The 27,563-nt window shown below is 42.0% G+C and overlaps 2 protein-coding genes across 7 annotated transcripts in view; both read right to left on the reverse strand.

Moving 5' to 3' along the window:
* Positions 1-837: 837 nt before the first annotated feature.
* Positions 838-19,813, reverse strand: apol1 (apolipoprotein L, 1). 6 transcript variants are annotated; one of them, XM_080011041.1, is made up of 34 exons: positions 19,426-19,813; positions 18,523-18,567; positions 17,887-17,958; positions 17,602-17,667; positions 17,420-17,497; positions 17,254-17,328; positions 17,095-17,166; positions 16,813-16,881; positions 16,300-16,371; positions 16,115-16,183; positions 15,963-16,025; positions 14,716-14,781; positions 10,425-10,493; positions 10,260-10,325; positions 9,085-9,150; positions 8,765-8,815; positions 8,642-8,677; positions 8,402-8,473; positions 8,210-8,269; positions 8,027-8,089; positions 7,422-7,469; positions 6,576-6,641; positions 6,273-6,350; positions 6,131-6,199; positions 5,967-6,020; positions 5,780-5,866; positions 5,236-5,286; positions 4,905-4,979; positions 4,735-4,785; positions 4,469-4,525; positions 3,702-3,779; positions 3,457-3,496; positions 3,179-3,230; positions 838-3,063 (listed from the first exon to the last, which is right to left on the reverse strand). In XM_080011041.1, exons 1-34 carry the CDS (start codon positions 19,426-19,428, stop codon positions 2,112-2,114), a joined length of 2,991 nt encoding a protein of 996 aa, XP_079867167.1. In that variant the 5' UTR covers positions 19,429-19,813; the 3' UTR covers positions 838-2,111. The 6 variants fall into 6 exon arrangements, with proteins under 6 accessions (XP_079867167.1, XP_079867168.1, XP_079867166.1 ...); XM_080011042.1 differs by having other exon boundaries at positions 8,027-8,086; positions 8,642-8,680; XM_080011040.1 differs by having other exon boundaries at positions 6,131-6,196; positions 8,642-8,680.
* A 1,715-nt stretch (positions 19,814-21,528) lies between these two features.
* The window catches only part of tep1 (telomerase-associated protein 1), a 38,925-nt gene continuing 32,890 nt past the window's right edge, over positions 21,529-27,563 (reverse strand). The window contains exons 49-56 of the mRNA XM_080011618.1: positions 26,791-26,930; positions 26,575-26,696; positions 25,039-25,185; positions 24,143-24,242; positions 23,549-23,660; positions 23,164-23,246; positions 21,874-21,978; positions 21,529-21,661 (exon numbers count right to left, since the gene is read on the reverse strand). Of these exons, the coding sequence (XP_079867744.1) occupies positions 21,542-21,661; positions 21,874-21,978; positions 23,164-23,246; positions 23,549-23,660; positions 24,143-24,242; positions 25,039-25,185; positions 26,575-26,696; positions 26,791-26,930 (929 nt within the window). The 3' untranslated portion in view covers positions 21,529-21,541. The remainder of the gene's footprint in view (positions 21,662-21,873; positions 21,979-23,163; positions 23,247-23,548; positions 23,661-24,142; positions 24,243-25,038; positions 25,186-26,574; positions 26,697-26,790; positions 26,931-27,563) is intronic.

The following is a 27,563-nucleotide window of genomic DNA, read 5'->3' on the forward strand; positions in this document are numbered from 1 at the left end:
AGGCGCACGCACTCAAAACAGTGGAAAACTGGACCAGTGCAGACTTGTTCAGCTGTACAGCTCTCTTGCCATAAGACAGGAAACTTCACCGATGGTCATCTACCTTTTTTCCAAATCAGCCCTTTTGATAAATATGCAAACACAGAGAATGCGATGATACTTGATTGCGAAGTAAAATACTGATAGAATCTGATAGGACTACTCAAGTGTGATTTAGATAGCTCGAGAATAGTTATAGCACCTATAGCAGCCTATGCCATTTATGAGAATAACTTACTTTGAAAACATATGGCCAATTGACCTTCAATCTCCAGTAATATTCGTTACTTTAAAAATGGGTGGGGCTTTTATATCAATTCGCGAAATTATCAAACAAAGCCATTCAAATGAAGTCAGATTAACTAAAGCCTTAGATCTAGAGACAGACCCATCACTCATACTCACGGTGTCTTGGGCCTTTATTTTCCGATATTGAGCATTAGGGTGTGGATCAAATAACGTTCTAAAAGCAGTAGAATTAATTAGCCCAATAAAATAGCATCAATTTTAGTTTGAGTTTATATAGATAATGAATGTGACTTGTGGTGAATGTATAGTTTGGCTAAAATCAACTTATATGCAGCGAATGCCCAACTCCTCGAAAAAGCAAACAAGGTCGAAGGACATCATGAAAAACAAACTAATCTGGGCTATTTATTTAACAAATATAGATAAACAAAAACTCATGAGGGATGCTAACAATGGAGGTAGGTCATTGTATGTAGTGTTCAACATAGTGTATTAGTGTGATCCACGCTCAAAATGTTTTTTTAAAAGTGTATAGTTTATTATGTTACATACATTCATTAAATAGAACACGGATAAACTATCAAGGGCATTATTCCAGCACCCTTTTCTTTAAAAATGCTGATCAATGTCGTATGGAAATCCAGTTTACTGTCCCATGTTGTTACAGCATTATACAATCTGTCTTTGAATGTTAATTCTTAATCATTTTCTACATCTTAAAACAACAACATCGTATCACACTTTGAAAACCAACCTTTTGACCAGACACCAAGGATTGATTTGCATAGCAGCTTTGAAACCCACAAAACGGGAGTTAAAAAAATAGACCAACTCTGAAGGTGCATTCATTTTGACGTCATTCTAAGGCATTATAAAGAATAAAGGCAGTATTCCTAAATGCTACACAGAATCATTACACACCAAAACCAAATCCATATTAAATAAAACTGCTAATTGTGTTTGCAAACGCCCAAGCAGCATACAGTGAAAATGGAAATCCTTCAATTATAGAGAAATATAATTAATATTTTGAATCTAAATATCAAAATAGGCTTATTTGCTCAAGTTTAGTATCTCTATTTAAAAAACATGATCATGTCGGTCTTAGACATTGGCACACTCCAAATATATACCGAATACCGCAGAAATATAAGGCCCTTAGGTCATAAATTCACAAATGCTTTCCATATAGTTAAGCTTATTTAGTTATATTAATTATTTTTATTGAATTTTTAAAAGGAAGTGCGCACACGCATACACACGCGCACACACACGCACACGCACACGCACACACGCGCACACACACAATTAGGTTTCACGTAAAATGAAAAAGCAAAGTGAGAACATTTACACATCTTGGCATTCAAATAACTTTTAGTTGGGGCGGGTTTAGTTTGAGCTGCTCAAGACTGTATAAAGTAAAATTTTTTTAATGTAATTCGCGACTCTTCTTTCCTTCAGAAATTGCGTACATGGTTTGAAATCATGGTTTGTTCTCATATTTGTTGATGTTATCTTTTGACCGGTTTAGCCATCTCCCCCTGGGCCCCTGAGAACCTTTGGGGGGTAGGGTCTAGGTATTTTGGACCTTGGTTTCCCGTGCCCTGAGATTTTCATGAAATCTTTTATTTTATTTTATTTTTTCTAAATGTGTTGTACCTTCTCTAATACCTGCAGAGGGGGCATGATCATTTGTGAGGTAAAATCAGAAAATCCTGAAACTGAAACCCCCCCGCTTTAAAACTTGATAGCGTTGATGTATAACGTTAATATAAATCTATAATAGGGACTTTTTCGGGACTTTGCTAACCAGGAAGCTGTGTTCAAACGTACTCTCGGTTCTCGTAATCCTTTTTGATGGCTTTTTTGATGCGGTCGATTTCGTCTTCATCCGAACTGTCCGGTTTCTCCTCCTTAGCCTTCTTCTCGACCTCGCTCTCTGAAGTCACTGCAGCATCCTCGGAGGACTCGGTGGATTGCAGCTCCTGTCGTATGCCGTTGAGCTCCACCAGACCCTCGTGCAGCTGGTTGGCCACCTCCCTGATCTTGCCGGCAAATTCTGACTTGGCTCCCTTCTTGAGTTCTTTGGAGTCTTTGGCCACGAAGTAGATGTCCATACCTACGAAGAGTCCCGTGAGGACCCCCGTGGCCATGCTGGCGATCTGCACCGCCCTGGCCGCCGTGCTGCCCGCCACATTGGCGATCTGCACCACCCGCATGATCTCGTTGGCGTTGATGAGGATGGCCTTGCCCGCCATGGCGCCGTCCTCGTAGATGTTGTTAAGCGCAGGAAAGTCCCTGTTGTACGCGTGCTTGTTCATCTTGATCAGGTCAAACCTGCGCAGGTTCTCGATTCCCTGCTTGATGAACGTCATACACTTGTTGATGTCGGCCATCTTCTCCTGGTAGTCCTCCACGATCTTCTCCACCTTCTTGCGGTCCATCGAGTTGTTGACCTGGTTGGAGATGCCGGCGCCAGCTGAGGTGAGACCTCCGGCGGTGGCCACGCCGAGCCCTACGGCCGTGACGATCAGGGATGTTCCAAAGGTCACCGGCGCCAGGGCCAGGCCAGCGATTGTGGCCACGCCGCCGATGGCGCTGGTGGAGCCGCCGGTGATCTGGGCAATCTTGGTTTTCTTGTTGAAGCGGTCCAGGCCGTCGGCGATGGCGTTCAGATTGATGACATGCTGCCATAGGCTCTCGGCGCGCTCCGTAAATAGCTTGTTGAAGACCCGGATGGCCTTCTGGACCTTCTCCGCTGTCATAGCAAACGCCCTGGGAAAAGGAAACTCAGTGGTGAAGGTATACAATCACCAGCACCACTGTTTCTTGAGATTTATAAAGACATGCATTCATACACATAAAAGAGAGTACAATAACTATTTCTTACTTTGCTTCTTCTTTTTCTGTCATGTCATCATCTTGGGGCATATCCTCCCATTCTGAGTCAACACAAAGAAGAAGTACAAGAATCAATGACTGATCCCCCCCCCCCCATAAAGGCTAATCATCTCGCTCAAGATGAGACTTTACAATGTGAGGACGAGGTTAAGGCTCTGCAAGAGTTGGGGCCCTGAAATTCCTGTATACAATAGGAAAGAACCCTTTATGTTCTGGTCAACACAAAACAAATCTTTTGAAGAAAATCTGTACATTCTGATTACTTACGCTCCACAGTGTTCCACCAGTCCATGAGACCATCCATATCCTAAAAGAGACCAGCATGGTTGACTTGGGCTTTGCAGCAGGTTGGGGCCATCACGTACAGCAAAAAAACGTTTCATAAACTAGTATCGATAACTACTTAAAAGAAATGTGGAATGCTCCGCACTAATAAATAGAGGACATTGTAATCCAAGAGCCATACAATAAGAGTCTTCGTTCACAGCAAAAATTTTGCATCAGAAACAAACCTGATCGTCATCGGGTTCTGTCGGTTCGATACGGAGGTCCTCCAGCTGGTCAAACAAAGACCTACTGCCACCTTCATTCTGAGGACAAAGACAATATAGAAAATATAATTTTCTAAAAAATATATAATAATTGTATTAGTGTGAATTGAAATGCTGCTTTATTTGTCTCAGTTGAAATGCATCTCTCATAGAGATAGAGATTATTTTACTTTTCACGTCAGGCCCAAAAATAAAACGGAAATTATATTACGGTTTCTCAATGGGCTACATCACTTTTCAGATTTTGTTCACGTAGGTATTTATTTGCAGGAGTGGAAGGGCCACCATTTCAAAGGCAAGTGAGGAAGGAGGAACAGAAACAAGTCTGGGCACATTGCAACCTAATCTCATGTTGTCCGTAGCGCCCTGGGACATGTGTCAATAATATGCAGTAGTGCACTGTGTGGGAGGTGAGTGGAGGGTGGATGAGCAGGAAAAATGAAGGCAACGACAAAGAAAACAAACAAAAGATGAAAAATCACATGCTGGACATAATTGTCCCTATAGGGAACCAGTGAAACACCCAAGAGGCAATCTCTGAGCTGCAGCAGGAACAAGTTTGTTTTCAGTCCTACACGAAGGACTTAAGACAAGGCAGCCTTTCAAACAAAGTATTTGGACACTTTACAATACCTAAATCCAAGTTATTCTAGTATTTGTCTCAATTATTCTGTGTACTTCATCTGTTCCCATGAAGGTTTGTTTTTGTTGGAGCCAATTACACATACCTCTGTTGTATTGTTGCTGGGAGCTTCATCTGGTGTGTTCCTTTGTCCTGTTCGAATCTAACACACACACACACACACACACACACACACACACACACACACACACACACACACACACACACACACACACACACACACACACACACACACACACACACACACACACACACACACACACACACACACACACACACCCCAATAGCATATTAAAAAATGACATTTAAAATGTGACATCACTTGCACATGTCACATGTTTAAGGTTGTACCTTGACATGAGGCATGAAGGGATTGCGTTTCTTTGGCCTTCCGATGCTGGTCTGAAAACAGCACAATTTAAATGTGTTAACATATGGACGAGCACTTTTGTTTTCAAATTTCGATTTAGTGGTACTTGAAATGCACACGGGAACTCGAATGGATGGTTTAATCTCTCGACCTCCTCCCCTTTGTTCTTCTCCGCTTCACCCTCATTCTTCTCTTCTTCTCTTAGGCCTTCGTCATCAGAAGCCGTCTGATAAAGGTGATGGACAAATTTAAAGTAATGCTCACCTGCATAGAGTACTATCATTGTTTGGCTGTTGGAGCTGCATTTTGCAATGGTTGCACACATTTCTTATTAGTATGTAAAGCAGACACATTTGTACCCCGACTGAAATGAGGTTGGCAATAGGTTAGATGTAATACACAATGGGCATAAGTACTATATATATATATATCAGAGAGGAACTGATACGGGTAAACGGTGTGAAGATGAGTGCAAAACCCACCTTGTCCGTGGCACGCGGCATGAACGGATTATGCCGCTTGGGTTTTTTCACCTTGGGATGAAAAGTGACATCATAATCAATTGCTGGGATGAAGCAATTCCATTAGGACTAGCGGTTAATAAGAATTTAGCACAAGCTGCCGCCATGAAAAGCCTAATCCTTAAAGGCATAGGGGCGCACAAAAACAAAACAAGTTGATTTGATACCTGATCCAACCCTTTTTAATTTATAGTGACAATAGTTCTATAAGCCAACTGAAAACAACTTTGAGGTACTACAGGAAGTAGGCTGTAGGAAGTAAGGCTGTAGGAAGTAAGGCTGGGATGTTTTGCGAGGCACAGGGAGCGAGGAAAGCAGGAACTGCGATGACAATCAGACTCATCTGACCTCATTGCTTGCTTTAACCACGCCACAACAATCTGGACACTGTTCCACATCTCCTATTAACCTCATCTGCCAGCCGCACCAGTTACGCTTGCTCTCCTGTCAATGGCTGTTTGTTGTCTGGGGCAAAAAAAAAAAAAAAGAGGCACAGTGGACTCACGGCTTTATTCTCTGCGAGGTTAACCCCAGCTTCCTGTTTGGCCTCAGTCAGGAGGGAATCGCCCGCATTCACAGCCTCATCCTCCGACTGGGGCAAAAGCAGAAATAAAAACTCATGGTAAGAATATCCTTTTATATTCTAGGGTTTGTGAAAGTCAGTGTGTGTGCGTGCGTGCGTGCGTGCTTACCCGGTTGTCCTTCTTCTGTTTTTGCGGACCGCGTCTCGCGACTCTGCTCATCTCCTGAAATCAAAGCAGGGCATCAGCAGTTATCCTCAAGGGCAATATCTCAAATGGATTCCAGATGAGTCCAGGCCGGTCGTGACAACTCGACCAGAAAGAGCTTTCTTTACCTCCTCTGTGGGTCGGGTGGGAACGGGGGGAGTTTCTCTCTCTCTGGGGATCATGTTTTTGTTATTCTGCTAGTGACAAATTTGCAGAAGTCAGAACAGCCGCTTGAAGCTGAAACGTGGTTGTGCATATGAGCGAGCCTACCTCCTCTGCCGGTCTTGAGGGGAGCGTCGGCATTCCGGCTTCGTCTCTCCCTTCCCGCTGGATTGGACGGCTCTTGACCTAGCGAGATAGGACAGGTGCAGAGTTCAGTGTAGTGCAGCCTGCCTCCGATGGGCAAGGAGGTTTTATCAACAATTGCTGAGCCGTAGCAGGAGGGAACTGGGGAGGGGGGATTTTTGAAAGAGGTGTGCCTGCTGAGTGTGTGTGTGTGTGTGTGTGTGTGTGTGTGTGTGTGTGTGTGTGTGTGTGTGGTCACCGATGACACTGAAATAAAAATACACTGACCTTTTTCAGTTTCTCTTCCACTTGGTTTTCTATTTCCTTGGCGGCCTCCATCTCTTCTGCATTTTTCTGCTCGAGCACAAATGTTACAAACTGTTAGCCAATGGAACGTTACCGAGTGTAATAATATGGCTCTGAGAAATAGTCGAGTCTGACTGGTCAATAGTTGCAGCAGTCAATTATTTCTAAATACTGACCGTGGACTATTAAGAATCACAATCCCTCATTTCACGCCACCTGCATGCTAACCCTAACACTAGCTAGCGGTGATCCTACATAGAAACTACAATGGGAGACTTGAAGAGATGAATGCCGATATGAACAATTTCACATTAATAAATACATAGGTTAGTCAGGGATATGTAGGGTGAAGTTTCCTTTTTGTCGGGTGAATAGTTCTCCAAGTTGTTGAGGACAATTTTTAGAAGAAGGGGAAGCTTTGCAGGGATTCTAGTTATAAACTCAGTTCAAATCAATACTGTTTCTCAATGTATCCTTTCATTTTGTAAGTAGCCGTGGAATAAGCCAATAACGTGCAGCCAGCAGGTCATTATCGCAAAATAACCCCTTTCAGTAATAGAAGACCTGCTTGACTTACTTAGCTGACACAAACGTTACTGAGCAACATTACATGTCATGCCAACGATGGAATCACAGTGACACTCGAACGACATCATGATCACCCATGACAGTAATAAACATGTCTTCATCATCATCATCATCATCATCATCATCACCACCACCAATGCCACCAGTATCATCCCCATCGCCATTATTGTAATGCAAACCCCACTAATGCCCCCACCACCAACAGAACAACCACCACCGCAATGCACTGGACATCATTACTTTACTGCGGAATGGATTCAGCTTGGACATGGCTCCAGCCATCACGCTCTGCGAAAAGGAGGTGGGAGTCAGTGTGAGATTTACTGTGACGGTTTGAACGTGACAAATTTAGGATTTTTTTTTTTTGCTGTTATCTATACCAAAGCAGTCTATTGGCTTGCTTGCACATTCATAGGCTGCCATGAAGAATAATATAATGGCAGTTTTTTACAGGCACCTTCAGGTCGCTGAAATTAAGAGTACGGTCAATGGTAAGTGCTTCCGATGAGGAGGATGCAGATTCAACTCCTCAAGGGTTTTTGGAAGGTTTGGGCGGGGAATGGGACACTTTAAACCCTGGACAACTACGATTGAGACTCTTGAGACGGAGGCCCTTGTCTGCCCACAGTTCCTTGCTCAGTAACCCAGTGGATAAAGTCAAGTATCAAAGTAAACACATGGAGAAAAAAAAAAAAAAAAAAAAGTACGCTAATTAATCGTATCTCAGAAGTAATGTGCTGATAAAGTCTAATAATGAAGAACAAGTTCTCATTTTTGATATGAAACACGAACAGAAACAGATGTTCAGTGTACAAGACTAGAATGTTCTCGAATCAGAGCAACACCTGCTTGTTGCCAGGTGGTTTCTCGCCACTGGCTGACGGTTCCTCTTCATCCGACTCTTTCTGCTTGTGGAGAGGAAACGAGTACTCTGATTAGTCCAGATATAAAAACAAAACAGATGGTCTTCCATTCTGTATAAAAGGCTGACTGGATAAATGATACCAACAGCGCTCGTCCTTTCTTACTTTGCTTGCAGACAGATTTGCAAACAGATTCAGCTTGCTCATGGCCCCAGTCCGTTTATTCTGTAAATATAGACAAAGCGTTTTAAAGATGAACACACATTGGAAATCTCCCTTCCTCCCTTAGTTACACCCAATAACTGCAATCAATTTACAAAAGAAAAAACTAATTAACAAGCAAAATACATTACAAACCTGTTTGTTGCTGGAAGGACCCTCTTCACTTTCCTTCAATAGCTCTTCGCCTTCAGAGTCTGAGCCCTTCACCTGTGAGGTGAAATCACGCTTTACAAACATAAACACAAAACTAAAAGAACCCCTATATAGGACTTTTTTTTTTTTTTTTTAATGGAAAATTTATTTCAGAAAGGTTAAATAAAAAGGGTGGATCTAGATGATTGGACGGTAGAATGGAACCCATTAGAAGATGCCCACCTGCTTTTCTTCCGAATCTGCTGGCCGCTCAGCCTTCTCCTTGATCAACACAAAGCATTTTAAAAGCATATTTCACACAAAGTCTGAAGTTTAGAAGAACAGGTAGAAGAGTGGGACAGTTACCTGAGCTGAAGCATGGAACTGATTCTTAAAGAGCTTCCCCATCACTCCTCCCTGCGGAACAATTATGTTAGGGTTAGAAGTAAGGATACTCCATTAGGACTAAAATTGGGCTTAAGCATTCTCTAGCCCGAGTCTCGTTGGATGAAGTTCAATGAAGCAAACATCTGATAAGTGGTGGGATTGTCTGGTGGAAAATCAAGAATATAAGGGGATAACAGCTACAAGAATCACAACAAATTTATTTTCAAAAAGATATTGTGTTCCGAAGCCTGTATGCAGTTTCTCAATGAAACATTGAGATTGAGATTTTTCTTTTTCACCTTTGAAGTCTTCTCCGAGATGCTGTCACTGCTGGTGGATAGTTCTGTCTCTGCCGACAGGTCCTCCTGCCAACGAGGGGAAATGAGAATAGACAAAGCGGTGACCGTTACACAAACACATCAAGGAACTGTAAAACTTAATTACAAAGTGAAATGAAAGATAAGCCCCACAATTATAAAACAAAGCACAACACAATTTACTTTTACATTTTGGAGTCATCTTGAGACATTTGCCAACAGAACTGACTGATAGATAAAACATAATAATAATAATAATAATAATAATAATAACAATAATAATAATAATAAATATAGCTGCAGGTAGCAATACAAGGGGTCCAGTTTAGTCATGTTAGGTATGTATTACAGGTTTCCGAGGTTCCATAAATCAACACAAAAGAAAGGGACGGTTCCTCCTAGAGCTGGACGACGTGGCCAAAAATGTTATCTATTATGTTTGTTTTTATTCTTATATTGATCGATGTCAATAATTATGACAATAAATATGTATTATTATTAATAATAATAATAATAATAATAATAATGCTCAATTTCCAGTTTTAAGTGTATTCTCATGGCTTCTCAAGTTAAACACTGAATCAATATATAAACCAATTATGTAAACTAATAATAATAAAATCATCACTAATAATAAATCATATAAAATATATATTAATATATATTATATACGTTTAAATATATAATATAATTATTATTGTTGTATGAAAAGTTCCCAAATCTGCGCTCTGTAATTATATGTTGGGAAGTCTGGAGCGAAGCGAGGGGCGCTCTCCATCTGTGTCAGACCAGACATCACAAATCGCGGATTCTTTCTTTAATCGCTATCCTTTTATGGGGATAGGGGCCGGAGAGGGCTAGTATGAGATTAGGTTGGTGTCTGAGGAAGATCCGCTGCATCAGCTCCAGGAGGCCTCATCCTCTATCCCCGCTGCCCGGCACCTTCGACAAAAATTACAATTCTGAACATTTTTAAACCTCTGATTAAACCACTACGAACTGGGCAGGCAAGACCACCCACACCCACACCCACGACCGACCGATTGGAGAATAATAATGTTAAAAATCTGGCTGGACCCCTAATAATTATAATAATAAATGAAGAAAATGCATGGGGAATGACAGTTTTGTTTCCCACATGAACATGACACCCTTACCTGAGACTGAGACTTGGCCCACAGACCTTTAGGCTTCTTGAACACTCCGCTAAACATTCCTTTCTCCTGCAGGGAGAAATAAGAAGCAGGCGTTCTCTATACGACAGTCGCTTTGATGCAATTCTCGATAAAGAATTTATTCTTTAATATTAATAAAACCTTCACCTTTGTGTTGGTACGCTCAGAAAGGTTGTCAGTACTGCCGGACAGTTCAGCGGGTGCAGACAGATCATCCTTCGAGAGGGGAGTGCACACATTTAGGGTTATATTATTTCAGAAATCAGATCAGATATCTTAGAAATCTAGCTTTAATGTAAACATTAATACAAAACAAATATACAATAGCAGTCTTAATACTTCTTGATTGAGAAGTATTAACATTGTTGTTATATATTTGTTTTATTTGTGTGTTAACAGGAGCATTAGCTGTATTCACATTTAAATGCATTGTTAATTTATCAAAAAGATTTTTAAAAAAGTAGACAAGACAAGTACAATATGCAGAATTTTCCCCATTACGGTGGGGTGGGGTGGGGTGGGGATTATGGAATAATGGGATTGCTAAAAAAAAATCATAATTGACATGACAAGCGGCATAGTCGGGTTAGTGACGGGAAGTACTTTCTCTGCTGTCCAGGAAAATCCTACATCTGCAATCCTCTTGGACACTTTCTTGAATATGTCCCCATTTCGGTTCTTGTGCCCATCCAAATATCTCACTGTATTTTGCTCCCTCATCAAACTCAACATAAAAACACTTTGACTTTCTGACCAAAAGTGAGCGTATTTACCGGCAGTTGCCATGGTGTCTGCCGAAACAACTTATTTCCGGGTCAAACGTATGCGGTGGAATCGCTGGGATTTGTGGCACATATGAGTTTGAATACACCGATCATTTCCAGGTTGCGGCGTTTACATGCCACAATAAATGGAATGCTTGATTAAAAAAAAAAAAAAAAAAAATCAAAGTTTGTGCTTATTTTCAAATTTAACTTGATTAAGATAATCCGGGTAAGGTGTTTACATGACAGTTGCAATATTCAGAATATTGCTTCTAACTGATTGTGATTGGGTTATTCAAGTGCATGTAAACACACCTGCATGTGTCAAACCAAACTATCCTCTACCCCTACTGGTCAGCATTTTCAGTTCAAAAGCTGGCACAAATAACATTCATCTGAACAGTGTAGGGAAATACAGGACAAACTTTGCATACTTTACTTTGTACACTTGGTAGACTTCAGACATCTATAATTCTATTTGTGATGGAAAATACATTTCAGAAAATTTAAATAAAAAGATCGGATTGAGATGAATTGGACACATTAGAAGATGTCCACCGGCTTTGCTTTAGGTTTCTCTGAAGACAAAAGCTTTTCTCCACCCTGCATGACAATTCACACGACTAGTTACGTCTTCCCTTGGTTTACTCAGTGCAAGTCAATGTGATTGTAATAAGCCCTGGAAACCATACGTACAGTGGGGCAAAAAAGTATTTAGTCAGCCACCAATTGTGCAAGTTCTCCCACTTAAAAAGATGAGAAAGGCCTGTAATTTCATAGGTACACTTCGACTATGAGAGACTGAATGGGGGGAAATAATCCAGGAAATCACATTGTAGGATTTTTAATGAATTAATTGGTAAATTCCTCGGTAAAATAAGTATTTGGTCACCTACAAACAAGCAAGATGTCTGGCTTTCACAGACCTGTAACTTTTTCTTTAAGAGGCTCCTCTGTCCTCCACTCGTTTCCTGTATTAATGGCACCTGTTTGAACTTATTATCAGTATAAAGGACACCTGTCCACAACCTCAAACAGTCGCACTCCAAACTCCACTATGGCCAAGACCAAAGAGCTGTCAAAGGACACCAGAAACAAAATTGTAGACCTGCACCAGGCTGGGAAGACTGAATCTGCAATAGGTAAGCAGCTTGTTGTGAAGAAATCAACTGTGGGAGCAATTAATAGAAAATGGAAGACATACTGACACTAAACACTGATAATCTCCCTTGATCTTGGGCTCCACGCAAGATCTCACCCCGTGGGGTCAAAATGATCACAAGAACGGTGAGCAAGCATCCCAGAACCACACGGGGGGACCTAGTGAATGACCTGCAGAGAGCTGGGACCAAAGTAACAAAGGCTACCATCAGTAACACACTACGCCGCCAGGGACTCAAATCCTGCAGTGCCAGACGTGTCCCCCTGCTTAAGCCAGTACATGTCTGAAGTTTGCTAGAGAGCATTTGGATGATCCAGAAGAGGATTGGGAGAATGTCATATGGTCAGATGAAACCAAAATAGAACTTTTTGGTAAAAACTCAACTTGTCGTGTTTGGAGGAGAAAGAAAGCTGAGTTGCATCCAAAGAACACCATACCTACTGTGAAGCATGGGGGTGGAAACATCATGCTTTGGGGCTGTTTTTCTGCAAAGGGACCAGGACGACTGATCCGTGTAAAGGAAAGAATGAATGGGGCCATGTATCGTGAGATTTTGAGTGAAAACCTCCTTCCATCAGCAAGGGCATTGAAGATGAAACGTGGCTGGGTCTTTCAGCATGACAATGATCCCAAACACACCGCCCGGGAAACGAAGGAGTGGCTTCGTAAGAAGCATTTCAAGGTCCTGGAGTGGCCTAGCCAGTCTCCAGATCTCAACCCCATAGAAAATCTTTTGAGGGAGTTGAAAGTCCGTGTTGCCCAGCGACAGCCCCAAAACATCATTGCTCTAGAGGAGATCTGCATGGAGGAATGGGCCAAAATATCAATTTTTAAGTGGGAGAACTTGCACAATTGGTGGCTGACTAAATACTTTTTTGCCCCACTGTATATACACTTTATATATTTATTTATTTATTTTTAACCTGTGCTGTCAGCATATTGAGTATTTGTAATCCATTGCATCTAGGACAGAGTTAGTCTGCAAGTGGAGTTCAACTTCTCAACCTGCAATGAAACTCTTTATTAATTCTTTAATCATCAAGAACTGCTGCAATAACTCTGTCCTGTGGACGACCTGTAGGATGACAAGAGGACAGTTTTTTGTTGTAGGGAACCACCACCAATCCCCCTCTGGTTAACTATTTTTCCAGGTTTGGGTCTATGAACAACTAATCACTACTCCAAGAGGGGGAGAATCACCACAGGTGAGACAAATAAACTTAAAACCAAACAACACATTCACGGAAAAACCCAAACATCGGACGAATGTATTGAAAAAACAAAGTTTATTAGGTCCAGGAAAACTGTAACAGCAATTGGACATGTGGATTGCTTCCTGTCATAGTTATTGCAGTAAATTAGGGAGGAAAGGAGAAGGATGCAACCAGGAGGGTGTTGGGGTGCGTTCAAAGCAGGTGCCAGTGGCGTGAGAGAGAGAGAGAGAGAGAGAGAGAGAGAGAGAGAGAGAGAGAGAGAGAGAGAGAGAGAGAGAGAGAGAGAGAGAGAGAGAGAGAGAGAGAGAGAGAGAGAGAGAGAGAGAGAGAGAGAGAGAGAGAGAGAGAGAGAGAGAGAGAGAGAGAGAGAGAGAGAGAGAGAGAGAGAGAGAAGTGTCCACCGGTGAGTGTACAGGACTTATCCAAATTGGTTCTGGTGCATAAGGTCGGCACAATGCCGTGGTGCCTCCAATCAGCGGAAAGGGCCCCAGAGCCACCCTGAGCTCCACAGCCGCTCAGACACCCCACAGCTGCAGGAAAGCCCCAAGCACTCCGCCCTCCAGCCACAGAAGACCCCCGGGTCCCCAGAGAAGCCAGAAGCCCGTGGAGCAACCCCCACGCCCGGCCCCGAGGAGCACAAACCAGTCCCAGGGAGCACGAGGAGACTCCGCACCCCTGAGGCCCCATATACAATCCACCCCCATGTGCAGGCACAAGATGCAGACGCAGTCGCAGAACCTGGGCTGTGGGTGCCAGGCACGGACCACAGGCTCGGAGCCAGGCCACAAGCCAACAAACCGACACCCCACCCAAACCCCCTCCCCCCTCCCCACTAACACCAGCAGGCCAACAGAACCATATAGACTTTTAATCTCACATAGTTTGTGGGTCTAGTGTATTTTGTTGTAACTATATTGTGCTTAAAAAAAAAACTAAAAAAAAACCCAACTTCTGCGTTTAAATAAATCAATTGTAAATGTAAAGTGTCTGCACGTAAAGTAACTGAGCTTCAATTCAATTCATCAGCTATAAATAAATGTGTGACCCTGCTGATGATGTCTGTTCGGGATATTCAAATGGCATCAAATTGAAATTGAAATAACTAAAACTGTAATAATTTACAAGGTAAGCAGTGGTGTAATTTTAGGGTGACAACAATTCCACAAGAATGTAAGGGGATAACAGCTTGCACAAAGTAGTTCTGCCCAAGTTTCATAAAAGAAATGCAGATGCATTACATGAACACAATACCAAAAGCCGCAGCAAACACCATAATCTGCCATTTTTTCTTTGTTTACCTTTGAAGTCTTCTCTGAGATGTTGTCACTGCTGGTAGATAGTTCAGTGTCTGTTGACAGGTCCTCCTGCCAACGTGAGGATAGGGAAATTGATAAAGCGGTGAAAAGTTACACACAGCGAGGGACTGTAGAACTAAATTACAAAGTGAAATCATAGCCGCCGCCAAATTTATCAGAGCAAAGCGCAATAGAATCTACTTTTAAAAATGTTAGTCATCCTGAGACATTAAGCACCAAAACTGAGTGATAGATTTAAAAATACAATAATAATAATAATAATAAATATAGCTGCAGGCAGCAATACATGGGTCCAGTTTAGTCATGTCTGGTACAATTTTCAAGTTTCCATAATTTCTTCACATATTATTTCTGATGCTCATGTGTTTGACCAATAACCGTGGACCTATGTCTGGAGCAATCACCGTGCACTTACATCACTGAATGTTCCTCTTCTGTAGTTCAGTTTAATTATCCCTCAAGAACCGTGTTTTTACAATTATGATCATTCCTGGATCATGCAGTGCGGACACAAAAGAAAGGGTCGGTTCCTCCAAGGTTCTTAGAACATCCTGCGGCATGAAGGTGCCTTCTATGACCGTGTGGCTGGCCAAGAGAGCGTGGTCAAGCAGCCATTGCAAACAGGCAGTGCAGGCTCCCATTCCGGGGCCACTCAGCTGCTGCCGGGTTTAGGATCGGACGAATCAGCGGAGTCCCTCCGTTGATTTGCCCGGTCCTGAACCCAGAACTAATATAGGTTTAGTTGTCCCCGCAGTGAAGGCCTGCAAGGATTTAAGTTGTAATTTTGGCCCACAATCCACCTTTTTATTTCAACAAACAAAATACACTCCAACCGGCGCTGTTTTACCTCCACCTGCTTCCTCTTCCTCATTCCCTGGTCCTGCGCCAGAACACACCTCCACAGACCGATTATAATTTTCGACGTTTTTTTAAAACACTGAACAGGACACTGTTGTCCGAGTTTCCTTTAAACGCAGCATTGGCTCAATTTGTCTGCCTATGTGTCGCAAATGGCTGGATGGGAATAAGTTCCGAGAGATGGAGCTTGAACTTATAACTTCGGATGATGATGAAAAATGTAATAATCCCAGCAATAACAATAGCCCTGCGGACTGGACCCCTAATAAAAATAATTATAATATTAATAATAATAATAATAATAATAATAATCATCATCATCATAAATTAAAACATTATTTATTTAGCCCACATGGACACGACCCCCTTACCTGAGACTTTGTCCACAGACCTTTAGGCTTTTTGAACACTCCGCTAAATATTCCACCTTTCTCCTGTGGGGAGAAATAAGAAACAGTCGTTCGCTACACGGCAGTTGTTTCAATGCAACTCTCCATATGGAATCCAGAATGAAAACCCTCACCTTAGTGTCGGTACTCTCAGAAAGGTTGTCAGTGTTGCCGGATAGTTCACCGGGCGCAGACTGATCATTCTTCGAGAGAGGAGCGTACGCGTTTAGGTTAACATTGATTTGATCTAGTCATTTCTCACGGCAAAAGGCCGAAAGCAAGCGGAATTAACAACACCAACAAAGACAGAAAATCTCACCTGGGACTGCATTCTAGTTCCTAACGTCCAGTTAGACTTTTTGAACATAGCCCCAAACTTGCTGCCCTGCTCCTGGGAAGGAAAAAGAAAACCCCCAAAACAACAGTTTAAAATTGCGATCAACTACAGCATTCAAAATCCCCGAAAAGAAACAAACAGAGCATTTCAGCCCTTCCTATTGTTTTAAACATTGACAGCTATTGAATGTGTTGGATTACAGTTCAGACACCCCACAAAGGGCCGGCAACCCAGTCACAATAAGCTGAACCATGCAGGTTTACACACACACACACACACACACACACACACACACACACACACACACACACACACACACACACACACACACACACACACACATACACACACACACACACACACACACACACACACACACACACACACACACACACACACACACGGGATGAATGACATTACAAGAACCCAAACTTATTCTATGATCCAGCAATAGTAGGGAGATGTCACAGAGAATGTGTGTCTATTTACACTCACCTTGGTGCTGTTGTTTTCGGATAGACTCTCGTTGCTGGCAGCCATATCACCGTCCAGGGACAAATTATTCTAAAACACATACACGATAAGAATGATAATAACAAGCTTAATATTCCTCCAGCAAACAGCATTAGTTGGCTGTTATTTATAACGGGCGTTAAAGGTTGTATACACAGTAACCTGTTGGTGTCTTCCGCCTAGTAGCGCAAGCCTCCTTCAAAAGCAAAACACATATATTGTGCAATAATGTTCAATATGAGAGGTTTGGCAATTCGGATTTACCTGTGAGGGTGGACAGCTGTGACCTGGCTTGGGCGATCGCCTTAAAAACCCACCCATTATGCCGGTTTTCTCCTAAAAATACAGCAAATTAGCCATCTAATCAGATAGGTGGAGAATATCCGGAGTCTGGGGATTAAGATGTCGGGGACAGAAGCTCACCTTCGATGCGTTTTTGCCGTCGTTTAGACTGTCGCTGCTGGCCGACAGGTTATTATTTTGCACGGAGAGGGTGGCCTGTAAGAAGGCATACTGAGAGTTCATAGATACACAGTAAACAGTAAAAAACACTTTGGACTCTTCTCTGGAGCTCATCCCAGCGACAGACCTGAGTAGAAGTCTCTTCCTTTTGAGTCATAGGCTTGGTGCTCTTCTTCAGGATTCCTTTAAACATGCCCCCTTTCTCCTGACACATACCAAATGTCCAGACAACAGAACATGAATCAACACTGTTGTTTTATGACACAATAATAAAGTAAACTGAAATTAGAAGTGAAAGTTTATGCTTACCTTTACATTGTTTTCATTAAGACTGTCACTGCTGTTTGAAAGTTCACTGTTTGCGGAAAGGTTGTCCTGAAAAGGTCACATTAGGGTGTACTGTATATAACTTCATAATTGACTCATACCATAGAGATGAAGGGTTATACATGATAAGTTGTATAAGTATATCTTCTTAAATGGCATCGTAATGAAAAATTATCAAATCTACAGAATACTGTCACATCCGTTGGTTAAATCCATCCAAAAGTACTGAATTCCATTAAAAGTTGGTAAACTACCATGCCAATGTACCTGCGTTTCGAATGAGGGGTTGGTGGACTTGGACGAGCGTTTGAACATTCCACCAAATATGGCTGCTTTTTCCTGGATGAGGATTATTGAATGGTGGAGAGAAATTAAGCATATTTGAGTGATAGGGTTATCGCAGTAGTATCGGGTAAGACTAAAGCATTCCTATCGGGGGTCTAGACTAATAGACTAATGAGCGGGACACAAACAAAAAGCAGGATTTGTCCAAATAAACCAGTGTTTCAAACACACAAAACATCGGCTATCGTCACAAATCCTTGTTGGAGAGACACCAAATTGAATGTGATTCTTTGAATTAACAAACATAATACATGTTTGTTCATACAAAGAACCACATTCATTCACATATTATATTGTAAAGTAAATTCATGACATAAAGCCGCTTGCGAAATGAAACAACTTCCTTAAAACATCAGGCCCCGTAGTTTTAGTTTTTAGATACCGGGATCAAACAACATCTTGTTACTTTTCTAACTAGTAGGGTGCTATTTTAAATGGGTGCTGGCTTATTACTGTTCACCAGACATATATCACTTAAAAAATGGGATGACCTTATTTTAATTTTTTTTCAACAGCTTGTTTCCATAGTCCTGTAACGAGAAAAACCCTGCCACTCACCACCACACTTCCATCACACTCCAGATCCAGATGGTCATAGCGCTCCTGTCAAAATACACAGATTCGTCAGGAAACACGCCATCTTCAAGCAATGTGCTGAATATACTTCAAATACCTATGGTATCCAACACTAATATAGCAAAATGCTAGCTTAGATAGATACTTTATTCATCCCCAGAAGGAATGTGTTGTTGGGAATGTATTACAGCAGCCAGCATCAAAACAATGGGGAATAAAAATATTATTATCATTATTATTATTATAAAGTACTAAGACTAAAATACAAATAAATGGCAATTTACAATCAACTTAAATACTAACAAAAAAAAATGGCTATATACAATAAACGTCAAATTAACAATAAACCTGCAAGTTTGTTTGTATACATATAAAATAAAATCAGTACATAGGATAACACAGGATAACTATTGGCGCTACCATAACATATTTATGCACAAGAACTATTTGAGAAACAAGAATCACGAGTCATGTGGATATTATGACCACGGGCAGGCAATCATTGGTTAAACAGCTAGCAGCTAAAACAGTCTATGAAGTTCACACACGTTTATTAAAACATGGCAGTATACCTCAATACACCAATGACCCTGACACGATCCCTGACGACATCGCGTCTCATTGTCACAACATCGACATTATAACAATTGTATCGAGTAACGAGTGTACATATAAAATCACTGTGATGCGGCCTGAACTATAACATTTAACTACCGCGATATCACGATAATCAAACTGGCATGCGATATCTGGACTCGTATCGCGCTATTGGTATCACGTCGATACATCGCCGAGCCCTAAATAACTAATACTCATATGACATCACGGTATCTCAACCTCGCCAACACCGCGGGGGAATTGAATGGATCGAGACCTCGTATTTACCATGGCTGCCGTTGTTTACGTCGTTAAGTTTCCCCGCCGGCGGCTTCCGCTGGAACTTATCAACAGCAAGTTTCGACGCGAGGCGTTGTTGTCCCGGTGCTGACGGACTGCGTCGGCGAGCCGCTCTCTGGGATCGACGGGCTTTTGTCGACCTTCGTGAGGAACAAGAGCCTTCCCACACAAAACGGAAAAAAAAAAGAAAAAAGGAGAAAAGATAAGAAACGCCGCAGGGTTCCTCCCCGCACCTGAGCCGGTTCGTCCGGTCCGCCGCTCGAAGGGGGGCGTGGCCCGCGCCTCACCGGGGAGCTCTTTCGCCGGCTCCCGCGGGAGCGACGAAAGGCTCCTTTTCGGAGATTCGGCTTCTTGACGGAGCCACTCAGTGGGAGACGAGTCGTTCGGTTCTCCTTGGGCCAATGACTCGGTTGGGAACGAACGAGGGGAGGACTTTCTGCGAATGACCCACCCGAGCCCGGGGAGTGAGTTGGCTCCGAGCTGTGAATGCGATTCACAAGCATTCGTCCCACTGCCACGCCGCGCTTCAAGCGGTCATATTCGATACGACTCGCGCCCCCCCCCCCCCCCCCCCCCACGGTAACCGAATCGGTCGTGAATCTAGAGTCGCGACTGCAGACGCCAGAAACGAACCGTTCGCGAGTCGTGCGTCGCTACAACCAGGGCGCGTAGGATGAAAACACCGACAAATGACTGTTTTACTCTCTGGACTGGAACCTCGTCGGCAGGTCGTGTCGGGTGTGTGGGGTGGATTTCCTTCCACCTCCATGACAACAGCCACCCGAATTCCCGACACCGTTTTGCGGGTGTGTCCCGGGGGGGGGTGCAAGGGCGCCCCCCACAGCCTCATTCCGTGCATTGCAAACACACCAGGTCTAATGAACCGTATTCTTTTGGGGCAGATTCTCCGGCAAGTACCGGCATGGGGGACCTGTGTAGCTACACTTGTAACACAAAGAGGAGAAAAGTATACAAAACAACGTCCATATTATTCAAATGATCTTAATCAGTTTACAAAAAAGCTTAAAATGTACTACTGTAATGCATTTCAAGATAATATTCTCTCAGTGACTATTAATACAGGAGCGCCACTTTTGGCCATCGGGCCCCCAGTTGAATAGGCCTGACCTATATGTCACATGGACTCCGGCATCCCGAAGACCCCAAACAGCATTAATCAAGTACAGGAAATGTATATTTCATGGCTGAAATTTAAAAAAAAATAAAATAAAGGGTGAGGAAGGGGAAGATTAGTCAGTCTCATTTTGATCATAAGTCTTAATATGAATGTACTGTACCCAAATAAAGTGGATAAATGCCAATGTACGATTCTCAACGTACTGGGTAATGTTTTTTTGTTGAAATTTTCTGTTAAATTCAAAATGACATTCAAGACAAAAAGTTTCATTGATAATAAGCCAAACATTTGCAGGATTTAGGTACTTATCTTATTGCTACTACACTGGTCAATGATTCACTTGACGGAAGCAATTCCACTCAGACCCCAAAGCTGTTAAACCATTAAAAGATAAGGAGGTGTTGACATAACAGGCCACGTTGTCCCAGGGTGAAACAGAAGCAGCTTTTTGGGCCGTCTAATGAAAACATTAGTATTGGGACATTCAAGTAGTTAAAAGGTTTGACCAATGACATGCTCAGTTCCTAACAGCAGAAGAAAAACACACAATTCGTACAACTCCTTTATTGTCGACCCCAAATGAATTGATTCATTATTCTTCTAAACCTAAATTCTTCATTATTCCCACACCTCCACTAGGCTCTCATTTCATATTCCCGATAAATTTTCTAATTCCAAAACAAACAAAACAAAAAAAGACAGAATCAAAGCATAATTCCCAAAATAATAATAAATCGTTATTAGGTCGAAGGCACAAACAGAAACTTCATAGAGCGGCGTATAAGTCTTTCGTATTAAGCACTGAGACACATTTAAGAGTAAAATGCTGTAGGATAAGTCAAAGCTTGCGTTTGATGCGATGCTCAGTGTCCTTTTTGTCATATCCTTTCCATGTGTATTTACTGTGTATTATGCTTATTACGCTTAAGGCGTTCGGTCTGGTCTGGAGTTCGGGTTCGTGCGGGATCACTCCCTCCAGGAGAGGAAGTAGATTTTCCCCTGCGCGTCTCCGCACACCAGGGCGCCGGGCCGATGCAGGTTCACCTCCAAAGCCAGCACAGGGCCCTCGCACACAAACATGCCCACCTTGACGGAGAGGAAGGAGAGAGAGATAGAGCGGCAAAAACATGTGAGTACAGAGTGTGACCGCATGACCGAATAGGAGGAGATGTTTGACAAAGACATGGGGGATGAAATATGTCTTGAAAGCTGCTGATGAACTTCATAGGAACTCTCTGCGGGCTAATCAAACTCACACCCAAACCTGTGCGTTCTCACCACTCCAAAGCGCAACGTACCTGTTTCTTGGTGTTCCTGTTCCACAGTTTGACCGTCCTGTCGTGGGACGCTGAGATGATCGTAGTGGCGGTGGTCCTCAGAGCGCTAATCCGGCCGCTATGGGCCTGCGGAGAAAAGATCATTGTCATCCACAGCGGCAGAAATATCATCATCTAAAGTTGTGTTATATGGTGTTACATATGGGGCTTTAGTCAGTTATTATCGATTAAAATATAAGTACAAGAGACTAAGTTGGAGTCCAGCCCCCCCAACCAGTACAATATAATGGAACCCTAAAAGCAACCCTAACCCAAGTGGCAGTCAACGTAAACACAATTCCTCCAAACGGCGAATGGAGGTGCGATGAGCCAGCCTTCGTAATGGGGAGTGAAAGGGAATGCAGCAATCGTTCAAAACAAAGGTGAAGGACTTTTCTAAATGGATACAACTGTCTAGCTTAACAGACTTGTGCGAGACTTGGATGTAGCAGCTTGCATATTCATGACGTTTTTAACTTTTGATGCCAAAATACGGTGGCAACTGTGGAATCAATGTATCGCAGAGTGGAGTGCCAGGAAAAAGCTAATTGCTCGAAAATGCAGGAGCCCCGCGCTTCCCCTTTAAGTGTAACTTTCATACTTGTCACAGACAACTTTAGTTTATATTGGGCGCGGGTTTTGCAGACAGGTTTAATGTCTATTAGGACTAAAATAATCAAATTTAAATGAATCCAGAAGTAGAAAACGTAACTTTCATACTTGTCACAGACAACTTTAGTTTATATTGGGCCGGTTTTGCAGACAGGTTTAATGTCTATTAGGACTAAAATAATCAAATTTAAATGAATCCAGAATTAGAAAACGCCTTTATGAAACATTTCTTAAGTTAAGATTGATTAGCTCTAGACTAGGAAGTCCTAGACTAAAGTAATAAAGGACTAGTCAGCTCCTTCCGTCTGGTCTTGGTGTTGGTCTTAATCCAGATAATCCATTTTCTCTATTGTCAAAGTCGACCTGGAGGTCTGCATCCATTAATCCAAAATTAAACCGGCCTCTGGTCATCATAAATTTAAGCCTTCACTTAGACCTAGATTAGTTTAGTTAGATTAGGAAATAAGATTTTTTTTAAACCGTGACTAGGGAAATGCCATTCCAGTTAGTCCAGATTAAAAGTGTGAGTTGGGCAAGCCTTAGGTCTACATCCAATAAACACCAACCAATGAGTACTCAAAGGAAAAAAAAAAAAAAAAAAGTCAATGACAAAGACCTTCTTCCCGCATTGCCACCAGTAATCATTCTGTTCATTCTTACAGGTTTCCTGGGGCTCCAGGAGGAAAGCGCCGGTGGCTGGTTGAACCACATGTTTCCCTGAAGGTCTCCACACACGATAAAGTCTGGGGAAAAACACAAGTCACGTTGTTACAGCGACGATTGAAGGTTCAATTACCCCTTACCAATCTTTGGAGATTTCCACCAAGCAAAGGTGGGTATTGGTTGGATGAACACATCAAGAACCGTTTGAACTAACGAAATCCAACCAACCCAAAACGGAACAGGAAAATGTTTGACCGTCCTTAAAAGCATTCTGTTCGATTTTCTCAAATCTGTTTTTTGTAGCTGAAGCTGAAATCCATCGTGGCATTTCAACCGATTGAAAGGAAGTGCTGCAGCTAGAGAGTGATATTGCTCTCAGTACCCATGTCCAGGGTGACGGCTGTTATCAAGGTCGCCTTCTCTGCGGGAAGGTCGCACTCCAGTGCGGCTGAGCTGAACGACGAGTTGAGTGTACTGGCGGGGCCCAAGGAAAGCTGAAGACCATGGGAAATGGACGCATCACAGTTTGAAGTTGTACAAAAAATTTTTTTTAAAACACATCAATATCCTTTAAATGTGGTTCATCCGTCATAGATTGGAAACCTCAGAATAGCAGCTGTATGTAATTTATTGCTCAAATCAATTCAGCCAGTTTTAACAGCATGAAAAACATTTTCTGGTCATTATTCCTTCTGCAACAGGGTTTGTTTGTTTGTTTAGAACTTTTCATCTTATATTATATTTTTATTGATTTTATTTATGTTAATTGTTTCAATTTTGTCCATATTTTGTCATTTTATTTTTATATATTTGTTTGTATTGCTTTGTTTTTATTTTGCTTACTGTTTTGATGTGAGCTACTGAGACAATTGCAATTTCCCTTCAGGGATAAATTAAGTGTCTATCTATCTATCTATCTATAAACATAACAGGAAGGTATTATGAATAAATAAGGGGCTGGCCATGTGACACCCACTATGAATCCCAGATGAATGGCTCCTTCGCAGTCTCCCACCAGCCACATGCTCTTAGCGTCGTTGGGGATCGTCCGCAAAATGCGCACGGTGTTGGTCCAGCTGCAAAGCAGACGGAAACATAGAGAATTGATTTATACTGCAGATCAATATTTTGTTCACTTTGGTGCAGTGTTTTTTGGTTTACGTCACTTTTCAAAGCATATTTTAGATCAAAAAAATAAGAAGCAAGCAGAGTTAGATAAAGGAACCAAAATAAATGCATTGCACAAGATAACCAGACTGACTTAGTATGTTCTGACGTGTTAAAGTAAACCTAACCAAATGTGCATTTTTAAATCTAACCGAACTTTCTATATTTGACGCATTAATGAATACCGTATTAATTATTCACTAGAAAGTGTCAAAAAGCTGCTATTTTATACATAGGATTCATTCTGACATTACAAAATGAAATTCAAGAACTTTTTTTTTTTTTTTTCAAATTTTCAAGGACTTCATGCTTAAAAATTTAATCAATTTTAATGCAATCTCCATTCACTGAAATAATATAATCTTAGTCTCACTGTGTAGTATTTATATGAGTAAATCTATCATATCTACGGTATATATATTTCCAACCATGCTGGATTAGATGTACATTTCCGTGGCATCATCTAAATATGTTAAGATATTATTTGAATAACAAAACCAGGAGGAAACATCAAAGATGTTCACAAAAGGGGCTATTTTCAAGGTATTCCAGTACTTCAATCTCCGAGAACGGGATTCAAGCAATTCAAGCACCTCAAGGAGCTGGTATGAACCCTGCAGAAATAAGCACTTTGGAAGACATTGTGTTTTTTTGTCTCCTCTACAACTTTTAACAGTTAGATAAGTTTAAGCGTTGTTCTTTTACTGGTGAACGCTGCGTGACCACTTCTTCTCCTCCTCGCTGACATCGACGTCGACAACGGTTCCGCTCTTTAACACGGCCATGAGGAAGGAGCAGTGGTAGAGGTGAAGTGCTGGCTCTGCCATCTTGTACGTGGAAGTCTTCACAAAGCTGGAAGCAAACACACACACACACCAATCATTATTCAGCAGAGTTTATAGCTTGAATAATTACGCTCTCTACGTATAAAAATATCTTTAATATGAGGGGTCCAGTCGGCAGGGCTGGATCCCGCTTGTTTTTTTATTATTTTTCTCCTTGGCATTTCTCAGGCGAAAAGTTTCTGGCCCAAGACAACCAATGAACCCACAGACATATCGATCTACATTTGGAGCATTAGTTAGTGAAAAACCGATGACATTTTACCGGAAGTAGCAGAACGTTTGCACATCGACAATACGCCAACGTTCTACAACTTCCCATCGGGTGGTGGAGCAAGATGAGTTCATGGACCGGGACGCTTTGTGACATCATCATCCAGTTTGTTATATATGTGCAGGTTGTGGCGCTGGGGAGGCATTGGCATCATGCGAGATGTAGACGCCAGTCGTGGTTGCTTAGGGCAATATCTGCACTGGGTTGAGACGACGTGAGACAACACCCAGCTTTTCGTTTGATACTTTATTTACAAAAAAAGGGGAAAAAAACAAAAAACGTATCTAACCCGTTGCTATGTTCCTCCTTATTTTGCAGCATTCGAGGCAGTTGCAACTAGGGTTGGGCACCAAAACCCTGTGCCAATATGGCACCAATTCCTATACAATCGTTATCCACTAGACCAAATCGTAATGCAGATTTGATGCCTCATTTCGGTGCCACTCAAATGAGCACCAGGAATCTTATTTTCATCGTCATCGCAATATGAAGATGCACGATAAACATATTGCAAAAGACTGAAGCTGCACGATAAGCATATTGCAAAAGACTGAAGTGCGAAGGATTAGAAAAATAATTTAATTTACACACGCCATGCATAGTAAGCTGCCGGAAACCTTTCTCACCCCCAAGTCAGTCAAAAACATATTCTGTGTATGTGTCCTCACACATGGAGTTTGCTTGCAAATCCAGAGCAACGGGTCTGAATCATTTCAATTTTATTTTAGTCCCAAAAGACTTTAAAGTTGATGAAATGCTTCTGAGGGACATGCAGTGTTTAATCCGTTTGAATGGAACCTCGTTGTTGGGAACTTTCACACAGAGTGATTTCCTTCCAGAGACACTGTAAGGCAGGACTCTGGACTACAGGTAGGAGACAGCCACGTTCTAACTTTCAGGATAAAGATAAATAACACGAAACAAGTGTACCGGCTCTCATAGCGATATCTCCACCATGCACAGACAGGGAAAATTGTAACTTGTAAACCTATAATTAGTCACAGAGAGTCGTCACTGCATCATTGCGTTCAATGGAAACTCAGAAAATTGTAACCTCAGGGCTCAAACACGACTGACTAGAAGGATCAAAGTCCACTGTGGTGGTATGTGGTGTTTCTGCATCACCTCGCATGGCTGCGCTGAGGGTTCCACACCAGCTTCCACACATCAAGCGAGGGAGTACCGCAGCCCACGGCAAACTGGCCATCGGGCATGGAGCAGGCGGCTGTGATGGGGTTTCGGGAGGCCTGGGAACGTGCGGAAAGGAAGACCTGGCGTTCAGTTACAAAGTTTATTTCTCAAATCTTTCATGCTCAAATGAATATAGACCACAACGTATACCTGCTTGTGGCCGACCACAGCGTTGTGCTGCCAGATCTCCACCAGGCCAGATTCATATCCTGCCAGCAGCAAGTTGTCTCGCTTGCAGTAACACACCACTGTTACGGGGCCTTTCAGGCTGGGAGGACTCTCTGCAGGGTCTGGAGGAACCACAGGTGTTTGTAAATGAATTTTGGAAGAGATATCTATCTATCTATCTATCTATCTATCTATCTAATATACAGGTACATCTCATAAAATTAGAATATCATGAAAAAGTTCAATATTTTTTGTCACTCATTTCAGAAAGTGAAACCCATATACTGTATTCTATAGATTCATTACACGTAGAATGAAATATTCCAGCCTTTATTTCTTGAAATTTTGATGATTGTAGCTATAGATAATGAAAACGCAAAATTCAGTGTCAGAAAATTATTAGAATTGTTAGAATATTACATAAGATCAAAAAAAAAAAAAAAGGATATTTTAAACATAAATGTTAGGCTTCTGAAAAGTATGAAAGCCCAGGTTGCTTTGATAGCAGCCTTCAGGTCATCTGCATGGGTCTGGTGTCTCTCACCTTCCTCTTGACAATACCCCATAGATTCTCTATGAGGTTCAGATCAGGTGAGTTTGCTGGCCAGCACAGTTGAACCAGCTTTTGGTACCTTTGGCAGTGTGGGCAGGTGCCAAGTCCTGCTAGAAAATGAAATCAGCATCTCCATAAAGCTTGTCAGCAGAAGGAAGCATGAAGTGCTCTAAAATGTCCTGGTAGATGGCTGTGTTGACTG

This window comes from Zeus faber, assembly GCF_960531495.2.
Source record: "Zeus faber genome assembly, chromosome: 12".
NCBI lineage: Eukaryota > Metazoa > Chordata > Actinopteri > Zeiformes > Zeidae > Zeus > Zeus faber.

What these genes read in the sequence shown, in the direction of transcription:
- apol1 (XM_080011039.1), bottom strand. An exon ending in ACCTCGCAGAGAATAAAGCC is followed by an intron (nt 5,287 to 5,779) that starts GTGAGTCCACTG and finishes TTTCATCCCAAG; the next exon opens with GTGAAAAAACCCAAGCGGCA. An exon ending in CCTTCATGCCTCATGTCAAG is followed by an intron (nt 4,526 to 4,734) that starts GTACAACCTTAA and finishes TGTGTGTGTTAG; the next exon opens with ATTCGAACAGGACAAAGGAA.